This window comes from Borostomias antarcticus, assembly GCF_949987555.1.
Source record: "Borostomias antarcticus genome assembly, chromosome: 2".
NCBI lineage: Eukaryota > Metazoa > Chordata > Actinopteri > Stomiiformes > Stomiidae > Borostomias > Borostomias antarcticus.
This window is the reverse complement of record NC_140235.1, coordinates 42159047-42172745: the sequence shown is the minus strand read 5'-3', so window position 1 is coordinate 42172745 and position 13699 is coordinate 42159047. Positions and strand designations below refer to the sequence as shown.

At 43.7% G+C, this 13699-nt stretch overlaps 1 protein-coding gene across 1 annotated transcript in view; it reads right to left on the bottom strand.

Annotated features, from left to right (window-relative positions):
* Positions 1-6020: 6020 nt before the first annotated feature.
* Positions 6021-13699, bottom strand: part of lmo4a (LIM domain only 4a) — a 25024-nt gene continuing 17345 nt past the window's right edge. The window contains exons 3-5 of the mRNA XM_084459443.1: positions 10122-10218; positions 9320-9478; positions 6021-7203 (exon numbers count right to left, since the gene is read on the bottom strand). Coding sequence (XP_084315569.1) covers positions 7195-7203; positions 9320-9478; positions 10122-10218 — 265 coding nt within the window. The 3' untranslated portion in view covers positions 6021-7194. The remainder of the gene's footprint in view (positions 7204-9319; positions 9479-10121; positions 10219-13699) is intronic.

Genomic DNA, 13699 nt, shown 5'->3' with positions numbered 1-13699 from the left:
ATCTATTTTATGCTGGATTGCCAGATCAGTTTTGGAATCTGTAGATACTCGCTCGCCAGCTAGTCATGTGTGCCCACAATCTCGCCAGCTAATCACGTGTTTCACAAGCTACATTAATTAACAAAATATGTAGGTTTCTGTCTTCATGTCTGTGTGTGTATGTTCATATTAACAGGGTGTTATGGTTGTGTGTAGGCGGGTGGGTTATGCGCTAACTGGATTACACCTATTTTTCAAAGGTGGAGAAATGTCACCCCCACAGTTTCCATGCATACAACGGAACACTAATAAGTCTCTCTTTGCCCATCTCCACTTCTTGTGCTTGCCCTGCGCCAGGAAAAATGTGTTTTGAGCCATGTGCGGTCTTCCATACAAACCATGCCATGTTTTAGATGCACGTTGTGACCAAAGTACGCTAAAAACAGGCACTAAAATGTTGGTACACAACACAATTTCAACATAATTGCTAATGTTTTGCTCAGTTGACTCCTATTTACTACGTAAATGGACACTTCCGCTCCTACCAGCATGCAAGTTATCCACCCGGAAGTCTCTTGGTGACATTTCTTTACAAACCTTTATTTTGAATGTCACAAACATTCTGATGTCGTATAATGCTGGCCCTTAGGGAGATAGTTACTATACTGTATTGGTGATGCCCTACCTTTTTTTTTTTTTTATCCCGGCCGCCGGTCCTTCCCCTACCGGGATGGATCTACCCGCATGAGTTGGTGTTTGGGGGATGGTGTGGGTGCGGCTTAATTGCCTCTGGACCGGCATCGGACGCCTCCGCTCATCAATGCACAGATCGGCCTTGGCACCCCTGTGCGGCGTGCGAGTGTGGCGCAGAGGAACAAACCACAGACCACTTCATCCAGGACTGTCTGATATATTGGGCACCAAACGGAATGCGTGGCCTGATGGTTGTGGATGACCAAACGGTGAAATGGCTCCTGGAGGTGTGTCTCTTGGCTCAATTGGCCCCCAATGAGAGTACAGTAGGTCTAGGGCAGGGCTGGGATAGGTCTGGGGTAGGGGTAGGTCTAGAGTAGGGCTGGGGTAGGCATTTTTCCTCTCTAAGGTTACGTAAAAAGGGTAGACTACTGTATTCAGAACAGGGGCTGAACTAGAGGGTGACATGGGACTGGATTTTCACTCCCATCCTGTCCCAATCCCACAAAAAATTCCCTTCCCACCCCAATCCCAAGACAGAGTAAAATAATCGATCCTGTCCCGCCCCAATCCTGGAAAATAATAATAATAATAATAATAATAATCGATCCTGTCCCGCCCCAATCCTGGAGAAATTACAAGAGTGTCTTTAAGCAAAGCAATGTTTTTTTTATCAGCCAAAAGGCTAGTTTACATCTGTAGTCTCTGGTGGGATGTTACAATGTCTTTTGATTTGATGTTCTGGCCAACCTTTGGCCAACCTTTTCTTTGATTATTTTATGATCTTCTGCAGTTTTTTATTCAGTCACACCATTTGGCCAGTAAGTTAAGATGGCACTTGGCAGTAAAGAACTGTTCATCTGTGGAAATGCACTTTCACAGCAGTTTATATTGGAACGCTGCATCATGGCTTACTAACAGGAAAAGGTGAGACTGTAATCCTCTTTGAAACTCAAGCAACCAATAGCTCCATGGCAGCAATGAGGAAGAGAATAGAAAAATAATAGCGTTTATTTATATTAGAAATGCGCTCCCGTTCATTCCACTTTACTTTTTTTCCGGTCCCATCACGTGATGAATAGTGAACTGCTGACCCACAGGATTCAGCCTCTTGTCTTAATGTCACTGTATTTTTAGGACTGAGTATAAGTACTCAGGCTCCTGTTAACACAGGGACAAGAAGGCCTACTCAGTCATTCCAAATACTCAAGTGGGAGGAACCAACGATATAAGGGTTATGTAACAGGGTTTCATAGAGAATAATCAAGATAGACACCAAAAAATCAACACTTAAAAAAGGAAAAAAAATAAGTGTTGAAGAACTTTCAGAATTCACAAACACAAAAGTCCAGACAAGTGACCAGTGACTGGATTCCTCTGACTATGTTCAGTGTGGCCTCAGCATTAGACTTGATTCGATTTCAAGGGGTGAGTCAGCTCTGGCAAAACTTAATTGAAATGGAAATGGTGGGGCGTTTAGCGCAGGTGTGTTGCGCAAGTGTTGTACCAATGGCAGCTGAGAAGCTACAGCGGGGTTTATATATCAGTTTTCTGATTGGGTAACACCTCTAACATACCCACCAAACGAGAGAAAACATACCTCAAAGCTCACCATTTCAAGGGAAGTTGTTCAACCTGGAAACCGTAGCAAAATGTTGCACACTGTTTCCAGATTGTACTCACCCCTGGACACTGAACCCACACTGGGGCGGGGCACAGCAGTCCTCTCACTGCAGCCACAGCCCTGTGGTGACTGGCAGATCTATGGCATCTCTCTCTCTCTGGCAGATCTATGGTATCTCTCTCTCTCTCTGGCAGATCTATGGCATCTCTCTCTCTCTCTGGCAGATCTATGGCCTCTCTCTCTCTCTCTGGCAGATCTATGGCATCTCTCTCTCTCTCTCTCTCTCTCTCTGGCAGATCTATGGCATCTCTCTCTCTCTGGCAGATCTATGGTATCTCTCTCTCTCTCTGGCAGATCTATGGCATCTCTCTCTCTCTCTGGCAGATCTATGGCCTCTCTCTCTCTCTCTGGCAGATCTATGGCCTCTCTCTCTCTCTGGCAGATCTATGGCATCTCTCTCTCTCTCTCTGGCAGATCTATGGCATCTCTCTCTCTCTCTGGCAGATCTATGGCATCTCTCTCTCTCTCTGGCAGATCTATGGCATCTCTCTCTCTCTCTCTCTCTCTCTGCCAGATCTATGGCATCTCTCTCTCTCTCTGGCAGATCTATGGCATCTCTCTCTCTCTCTCTGGCAGATCTATGGCATCTCTCTCTCACTGGCAGATCTATGGCATCTCTCTCTCTCTCTCTGGCAGATCTATGGCATCTCTCTCTCTCTGGCAGATCTATGGCATCTCTCTCTCTGGCACCAGGTAAAAATATACTGGCTGTTACACTGCCATCCTTTCTTTTTTTTTTCTTCACACAACATGAGGTGACAAAACAATGCAATTGCACCAATTTGCATGTGTTAATTTGTTTAATTAGTGAAATAGAAGGAAAATAAATAAATTAATGGCACTTCTCTGAGAGAAGGAAGGAAGGCACATGGCAAATTTGTGCACCTGAAAACTTTGGACTTTTCAACTCAGCTCTCGAACAGCTAAGGTGCGTGGCGGAGATGCTATTTGAGAGAACCGCTAATTGGTTTTTGAATATGTCAAGCTAATTAGTGATATGCAGATGAGGCCTGATTGGTTTGAATGCAAAGTGTAACTTGCACCACATAAGAAAAGCCCAACCCCCACCCCATCTTCCCCTTTACTTATCAAGATATGGAGATAATTGCAATTAGGGTAATTTGCATACGTTAATGAATTTGTCCGATGCTTTTCAAAATCACAGACGTGGAATAAATAATTGATATCATATCAGAACTTATGCATGCGGGTTGAGGGCGTCAAGCTGGCACTATGCAGAGTATGAGGGTTGCAAAATAAGAACCCAATCTTCACTCTGACGATTCTCATCCATTATCAAATGTTCTGAGTGATACAGTACAGACATGGAATCTTATATCAACAAGCAGTTTACTGGTAGAGGTCCTTTAATAAATAAGACTGTCCCATTTTAGAGTCAGGCTCAATGTTTGTCTTTCAATGTAACCTTGACTGATCTGTGAGGGTGTTATCTAAGGATGGATTCTCATTTATTCTATGAGATGACGAGGGTGAGTGATCAAGCATTAGTTTGGCTACTTTAATTAAAATGTAATTAGGTACACCGATACAATGATTGCACAGCATTGCTCACAGCAGCCTTGGAATATTTTGTTTCAACTGGACGATTTGTGGAGTCGTATTCTTTACAATGTTGTCATGGTATATGTACAATTTCAGTCATTTTAATCATCTCAGAGTTCTAAACGTTTTATCTCAATCAGATATGATCAGATTTTTAAATCCCATATTTTGTAATCCAGGATCAGACCACTCAGACAGATTTTGTCCCGGTTTGTCAAAGCAATTCAGGAGAGGATCACCTTGATCCAGATTCAGTGCTTTATCAGACCCACTTGTGGACTTTTCTCAAAAGAGATACTCAGCCAGCAAACAAAATAATGTCATGATGACGTTGTGACGTCTGTCACTGATGTTCAGGACCTGGCTAAATACTAGCCCATAAGGAGAGCCTTTACATGGTGTCATCACTATTTAACTTAGGGAAAACATTGGAGTCGATCCTAGAAGTGCTGCCATATGGTCCACATTTCGCATGTGCAATATGACTCTAAATATCGAGCTGAACAAATTATCAAAATTAGTTTTGTGACATGTTATCGCATCTTTAAAAGTTCAGCACAAATGTTTCCGGCTGGTCAGATAACGTTAGCATTTTTTAACAGATTCAAAGTTCAGAAAGACTAATTTGGTTGTAGGCCTAGTGCACATTTTCCCCTAGGCTACCCAGATAGCACTCATAGCCTACATTTTGCTGATGTCGGTCTGAGATCGGGCGGACGCATTCTATTCATAATGTCTGACAAGCATTGGTCGGATTTCCCCACATGCAATGTGATTGTATTTACATGGCTCTATTAGGGCTATATGGGTCAGAAACAGACTTCCCATCTTGGGGACTAAACACAGCCCAATTTTCAACGACTATTTTGGGGCTAAATAGCCAAGACGGGCAGAGCAGATTTAGCCCAAGAAACAAGGTCCCATAGCCGCGGTTGGCGCAAGGTGGGTCATCTGGGTCCTGTCACGTTTCATTTAGTTGTCCTCTTGGAGATTTCATTGACAACATATTTTTCTCCAGTTTTTATGTTAGTTGAAATAGGGTGACATTCTGGGCCAGATCTGATTTGTCACAATATTGAATTGAGCTGGCCCCAAACGGGCTTGTCCGGATTTGGTCTGGGTCCAACCGTGCTTGCTGGGAGTGGTCATGCAATTAGATACCATTGTCAACAGCTACTGTTGAAGTTGATCACATATGGTCTTAAAAGGTTTTAAACTAATTTTGAAACGTTTCTCAACTCGGCTCAGGTTAGGGCCCGAAAGACCTCTATGAAATCCTGTCATTAAAATCAGTAGTTTGAGTATGAACCTAAAAGGGTAACTGTCCTGTTACAGAGACAAAACACATTGCTTATGGTATGAGCTCTGGGAATACTAGCTACCTAAAGAGCTGTGGTTTAATTATATAATCAAATAAACTAGATCTAAAGGAGGTTTCTTGACAAAACAATTACATACTAATAAATAAAGGCCTTGGAAGGTCAAATCCCTGAAAAGACAGTAAAAGGTGTCAAGCTGAAAGTGAGGACTTTGGTCGTACAACTGCAAAAGGAGAAGTTGGCTAATTTCTTTTTCAATGCAGTTAAGTAAACAGCTGTGCAGTGTGGACTGCTACTTGGCACCCACAGGAAAGGGGTCCCTCCCTTTTAATTAGCCCAGCTCACCAGATTAGGCCTCATTAGGCTCCAGAACAGGACCGGAGCAGGAGCCTGGGCCTCCTGCGCATCCCACTTTAATTGCTTCTGTAATAGCCCCGGCTCAAGCCTTTCAAATTCCATTCCTAAGGGTAATCGGCCATGTTTGTCTGAGCGCTGGCAGCTTCGACCCCCCCCCCCCTCCTCACTCTAGCCTAAAGCTACCTTTCAGTGTGAAAGGCCTATTTGTCACACCTCGCTACACATACACACACATCACCACAGCTCTATCCCCCAACCCCAGGTAAATATTATCCAATCTCACTCATTAAAGACGCAACACAGGTGACTGGCGATATTATGATTATAATAGTTATTTAGAAAGTACTTTTTTCTCCATATAGATGTTTTACAGCATTTGAAATGGGGCCTCTGCTTGAAAAAAGAAAAGGCCACATTAAGACATAATTCACCCATAGAGCACACAATACAATAATAAAAAAAAAAGATATGTACAGTTATTACTTTCCAATGTCCCAGCCCTCTCTCTGCAACTAGTTAATAAACTGACTAGTTCCACCTTTCCACTTTCTAAATGCACTGTTACACAAGAACACATTTAGGATGTATTGGATGGATCACTGCTGCAAAGTCATTATGGAACATGTTCAACTCTCACTGAAAGAATATCCTTCTCAATGACAAGTACAAATACATATTTGTATGGAACCCAAACAATACATTTCCACATCCCAAGAACTATCACCTGAAATAAAACTCAAAACAACTCCAAATCAAAGACAATCTAGAAATTAAAAGGCAACCTCAACACTCACAGTACAAATCATTTGTGGGACTTTTAAATGCATTTTGTATTGAATATCCTACTGAAGTTCTTAATTTAGTACACAGAGAATATATTTCTGAAAGTAGGCAAGATGTTGGGGCAGGTGATTTTGCTGCACTCTCCTGCCTAATTGGCCACTTTGAGTGAGCCAATAAGATTACAGGAAAAACAAGAGACGTCCAATGGAGATCAAGCTACAGCCACACTGCACTGAGACCAGAGATTCTTCACTCCACAGCAGTCTGAGCTTGTTGGTGGCTTCATCTTGTTTTGAATGTTCTCTTGTGATAGATGTTATACTAGCTCACTGGGAGTAGCACTGTGACCAGGTTAAGTGTTCTTGTCCTAACCCTGGCATCCGCCAGCAGGTTAAGTGAAGGTGCTCAATCATGCTAGGATGATGGCTCCATCAAAAGAAATTAGCTATAGTTAGCAATCTTCTCAAGTTAAGTCAGTCCTTAACAAGTCTTCCGTCGCTGCTTGGCCAAGACTAGACGCTGATTTCAACAGGCCTAAATCGTCATCATCGTCGTCTTTCTCTTGTCCTCCTCCCTGTCCCCTGTCCCCTGGACTCAGGGACGCTGGAGTTCTGACCAGGTTGGCTCCATGATCGTGGCGCTACTGGGAAAGGTACTGGCGCTCGCTGTGGCGTCCATGATGCACACAGCATATACTGAACAGATGGGTAGATGATGCAGGACGCATTTAGAGGTGGAGAAAGAGGGGAGAGTAAGAGGAGGAGGAGGAAGTGGGGGAGGAGAAGGCACACGTCGCTTTTTCATTTCGTTCCGTCTTCAGCAGACCTAGCAGAGAGAGAGAGAGAGAGCAGATATGATTGAGACATCTCTTATACTCCATTTACTCTCTTATACTCCATTTACTCTCTTATACTCCATTTACTCTCTTATACTCTATTTACTCGCTTATACTCTATTTACTCGCTTATACTCTATTTACTCTCTTATACTCCATTTACTCTCTTATACTCCATTTACTCTCTTATACTCCATTTACTCTCTTATACTCCATTTACTCTCATACTCCATTTAGTCTCTTATACTCCATTTATACTCCATTTACTCTCTTATACTCCATTTACTAGCTTATACTCCATTTACTCTCTTATACTCTATTTACTCTCTTATACTCTATTTACTCGCTTATACTCTATTTACTCTCTTATACTCTATTTACTCTCTTATACTCCATTTACTCTCTTATACTCCATTTACTCGCTTTTACTCTATTTACTCTCTTGTACTCCATTTACTCTCTTGTACTCCATTTACTCTCTTGTACTCCATTTACTCTCTTATACTCTATTTACTCTCTTATACTCTATTTACTCTCTTATACTCTATTTACTCTCTTATACTCTATTTACTCTCTTATACTCTTTTTACTCTCTTTTACTCTATTTACTCTCTTTTACTCTATTTACTCTCTTATACTCCATTTACTCTATTTACTCTCTTATACTCCATTTACTCTCTTATACTCCATTTACTCTCTTATACTCTATTTACTCTCTTATACTCTATTTACTCTCTTATACAGTTGGACCCCACTCATCCGAACTTCAGAGATCCGAACCTCCCGGTCTACCGGACAGGCTCAAAAACCTTCTTTTTTTGTAACCTGCTATCTGGTTACTGGTAGGATTTTCATTACAGTACTTGCATTTAAATCTGTCATAATAACCATGTACTGTATCCTACTGTGAATAAAAACAGAACTGTATGTAGACCTACATGTTGCCTGTGGTCACGTTTCATTTCTTTGTTACTCTAAAGCGGGAAAATGTTGAGCGCAAAACGCAAACGAGTCTGCTGCGAGAGCTGCATTCCTTGGTAGCCAGAAAGCGCGTCCGCAACCTGAAGCAGAGGAGCATCGAGTCATTTTTCGTTGTGTTGTTTTTAGGCTATACCATTTTGTTCTGCGAATACAGTAGCCTATCGATGCAGCGCCTCATTTGAGAATAAAGTACTGTATTTGTTCAAAGCACGCACTCAAGTGGAAATTTGTTTATTTTATTATAGGCTACTGTAGGCCTATTATATGCTAGGCTATATGAGTTTAGTTAGCTATTTGATTGCAATTCTGATGCAACTGATGAAGTAGGGCATTTATCGGTCTATTATGAGTCTATATGAAACAAGTAGGCTATACCACTTATTGAATTTGGTGCATTTTAACATAAGTTGGTCATCCGGACATTTCAGAGATACGAACGACCTTCGGTCCCGTTGGGTTCGGATAAGTGGGGTCCTACTGTACTCTATTTACTCTCTTATACTCTATTTACTCTCTTATACTCCATTTACTCTCTTATACGCTATTCACTTCTGCGGTGTCCATCTACTTTTTTATGCATTCAGATGCACTATACAGTATATGTTGTCTTGTCTGTTTGCATCTGTTTTTACGGTGGCATTAAATTTCCCCCCTGGGGATTAATAAAGTAAACTCAACTCAAAAGCTAAGAGCTTAAACAGAGGAGACTGTGATCCAGTAATCTCACGATGCCAGACTTGAGATCTCTGCCACCGAAAGTCTGGAGACATTTCCATTGAAAATCATTGCTAGAACAGCTCTGAAAACTGACGCTACCAATCAGAACCACTGCCTACTGGACATCTCCAATAGGGTGAAAGACCCCTTTACCACAAGCTAACTGGAGTGGAGAATCAAAACAACATTCACCGGTCCATTAGGAAGAACCGCCCTAAAGACGTTGGATTGGTTCTGCAGTGCAGTTTTCTTTCAATCTTTCAAACTGTCTTGACTTCACTTTTAGAATGAGATGAGAAATCTGGACGAATGTCTTCAGTCTCTAGTTGAGCACAGCGTTTCGAGACCGACTCGTGAGTCTAGTGATCCTCCCTCCTGACCCTAACCCTAACCCTCCCCACTCTTCACCTTCTGATCGGGCATCATGGCGCTGCCCTGCAGTGGGGTCAGGTGACTGCTGAGCATCCCTCCGCCGGGCCGGTCGTGCTCGCAGAAGATGGTGCCGTTCACGTAGTGGAACCGGTCACCCGGCACCAGACGGTTCCTACAGGTGGCGCAGGAGAAACACTAAGGAGGGAGAGAGGGAGAGAAAGAGAGAGAGCGAGAGAGGAGGGAGACATGTAAATTGCAGTGAAAAAAATATGCAGGAGACGTTGCTCGTGAAAGCCAAACCAATTGGGAATGAGGGTTGTTTGGGTCTCGGAAATGTGCCTCTGAAAGTGACGTCAATAACCAAATTTACAAAATAGAATATTTATTTAATTTCAAATGAATCAAAAAATACCCTCTATAACAATCAGAAAGGCATTGACATTGCAATCAAATAACCAACCATACTTGCATTTTCCTCCAGCCATTTAGTCTTGTTACAGTAAAATGTTCAATTTGCCTACTTCCAGTTCTGACACCTGTTCGGCTGAATGGACTTTTCAGATCTCTGAGGTTCTGCTGATCTCTGAGGTTCTGCTGATCTCTGAGGTTCTGCTGATCTCTGAGGTTCTGCTGATCTCTGAGGTTCTGCTGTATTTACGAACGCCTGTGACTTTGACCACGACTCGTGTCATCTCCTGGTTCTCATTGATACCCGTTGACTTCTCAGATGAGTTCAACGTGCAGCTATCCTTCCAACTGGCATGCTTGTGATTTCCTTACCACTGAAATGGAACCGCATTAAAACGGTACTGTATCTATAATTGAAAGCGGGACTGACCTTGAGATGATACACGTTGCCCTGCGCCCGCATCACCATCTCGCTGGCAGGGATGGACTGACCGCAAGCGCTGCACGCCCCGCTGTGTCCGAACAGCCTGCGGGTGAGAACCCTAATGACTCAACCAGTGAAGACACAAATACTTCAACCAACATTCCATTTAGATTTCCCTCTACTGGCAACAGCTCCTTTCTCCCTTTGACAAATGATCGGTAATCTGTCCCCAACAAACCAAACCCCCAACACCACTGCGATTTTCAGGGCCACACAGTGACCTTGACACAAGTAATTACAGTAACACGCGTGTAACAGAAGTAACACACACACACACACACAAAGAGCCAATCACTTTCTGGCATTTGAGTAAATGGCTACCGTGCCCAGTTTTGTTTGTCTTCAGATTATAACTTAGGTCCAATCGCCCTGTTCCCCCGGCTTTAACCAATCCAAGAGGAGACTCGTCAGAAGTGTTCTAGCTCTAGCGCTGGAAGTCATTAGAACAGCCCAGGCCTGCTGCAGGGGTTAGGGTTAGTGAGGGTTAGGGTTCGGGTTAGGGTTAGGGTTAGTGAGGGTTAGGGTTAGCGCTCTAGCTCATTAGAACAGCCCAGACCTGCTGCAGGGGTTCTCTGGGAGAGACGTGAGGTGGAATGGTGCTGGTTCACCATGTGACCCAGGTCTTGTGAGGCCTCAGTCTGACTGGACAGAGACTCCAGGTAGGGTCAGAGCCTCTGGTAAAGACCACAGCCATCTCCTGGGCCAACGCCGTTACGTTGCGACATTCCGTACCTTCTAAGAGTTGCTCTTCTTGAGAACAAAGATCTCATTACCTAGAAGAACAGCTTATCGTGTGGAGAGGTCAAAAGAAGCATGTGCTCCAAATCCAAAAGTAGCGTCATTCGGATGCTTCTGCTAACTACAGAAGTCTAACACCATATGAAGTCCAGAAAAAGCACACGCATGCACACAAAGAACCCATCTAATCTCTCCATCCTCTGAGGCATTTTAATAGTTCACCTCCTCCGCCAGGTCAAGTTTTTAATAGGAAGCCTCTCTTCCGTTCCCATTACGGCCCGTTTATTGCTCTCTCTTCCCTGCGACTCTACCAGACCTCCTCCCCACCCCGCCCCCCACCTCTCCCCTATCAGTGTCCCAGCTCTGACTGCACACTGTAATGAATTTTTGATCTTAATCCAAACAGTAATTTAATAAGAGAGCACCCGAGAGGAACCCTGTTCTCCCTAATTAAGGCGCTCCCCCCTCCCCCCCCCCCCTTTATCGGACCTCAGCCTCAGATGTTCGTCTTGGCGATGGCGACTTGGCCCTCTTTTGACTAGCCACGTTATGCATATTTGATGCGCTGCAAATTGCCGGCCGTTATCCAATACAATGCTGCGTGGACAGGGTTGACATGTCCACCGAGGAGAAGAGGGTTGACATGTCCACCGAGGAGGACAGGGTTGACATGTCCACCGAGGAGAAGAGGGTTGACATGTCCACCGAGGAGGACAGGGTTGACATGTCCACCGAGGAGGACGGATATAAGGTGCTGTCCACGCATACTAGTACGACTCCACAGTAACACACACTAGTATGACTCCACAGTAACACACACTAGTATGACTCCACAGTAACAGACACTAGTGTGACTCCACAGTAACACACACTAGTATGACTCCACAGTAACACACACTAGTATGACTCCACAGTAACACACACTAGTGTGACTCCACAGTAACACACACTAGTATGACTCCACAGTAACACACTAGTATGACTCCACAGTAACACACACTAGTGTGACTCCACAGTAACACACACTAGTGTGACTCCACAGTAACACACACTAGTGTGACTCCACAGTAACACACTAGTATGACTCCACAGTAACACACTAGTGTGACTCCACAGTAACACACTAGTGTGACTCCACAGTAACACACTAGTATGACTTCACAGTAACACACTAGTATGACTCCACAGTAACACACACTAGTATGACTCCACAGTAACACACTAGTGTGACTCCACAGTAACACACTAGTATGACTCCACAGTAACACACACTAGTGTGACTCCACAGTAACACACACTAGTGTGACTCCACAGTAACACACTAGTGACTCCACAGTAACACACTAGTGTGACTCCACAGTAACACACTAGTGTGACTCCACAGTAACACACTAGTATGACTCCACAGTAACACACTAGTGTGACTCCACAGTAACACACTAGTGTGACTCCACAGTAACACACTAGTGTGACTCCACAGTAACACACTAGTGTGACTCCACAGTTACACACTAGTGTGACTCCACAGTAACACACACTAGTATGACTCCACAGTAACACACTAGTATGACTCCACAGTAACACACTAGTGACTCCACAGTAACACACTAGTATGACTCCACAGTAACACACTAGTATGACTCCACAGTAACACACTAGTATGACTCCACAGTAACACACTAGTGACTCCACAGTAACACACTAGTGTGACTCCACAGTAACACACTAGTGTGACTCCACAGTAACACACTAGTGTGACTCCACAGTAACACACTAGTATGACTCCACAGTAACACACTAGTGTGACTCCACAGTAACACACACTAGTATGACTCCACAGTAACACACACTAGTATGACTCCACAGTAACACACACTAGTATGACTCCACAGTAACACACTAGTATGACTCCACAGTAACACACTAGTGACTCCACAGTAACACACTAGTGTGACTCCACAGTAACACACTAGTATGACTCCACAGTAACACACTAGTATGACTCCACAGTAACACACTAGTGACTCCACAGTAACACACTAGTGTGACTCCACAGTAACACACTAGTATGACTCCACAGTAACACACTAGTGTGACTCCACAGTAACACACTAGTGTGACTCCACAGTAACACACTAGTATGACTCCACAGTAACACACTAGTGACTCCACAGTAACACACTAGTGTGACTCCACAGTAACACACTAGTATGACTCCACAGTAACACACTAGTATGACTCCACAGTTACACACACTAGTATGACTCCACAGTAACACACTAGTATGACTCCACAGTAACACACTATCAGACTCCACAGTAACACACTAGTGACTCCACAGTAACACACTAGTGTGACTCCACAGTAACACACTAGTGTGACTCCACAGTAACACACTAGTATGACTCCACAGTAACACACACTAGTATGACTCCACAGTAACACACTAGTATGACTCCACAGTAACACACACTAGTGTGACTCCACAGTAACACACACTAGTGTGACTCCACAGTAACACACACTAGTATGACTCCACAGTAACACACACTCGTGTGACTCCACAGTAACACACACTAGTATGACTCCACAGTAACACACTAGTGTGAATCCACAGTAACACACTAGTGACTCCACAGTAACACACTAGTGTGACTCCACAGTAACACACTAGTATGACTCCACAGTAACACACTAGTATGACTCCACAGTAACACACTAGTGTGACTCCACAGTAACACACTAGTGTGACTCCACAGTAACACACTAGTGTGACTCCACAGTAA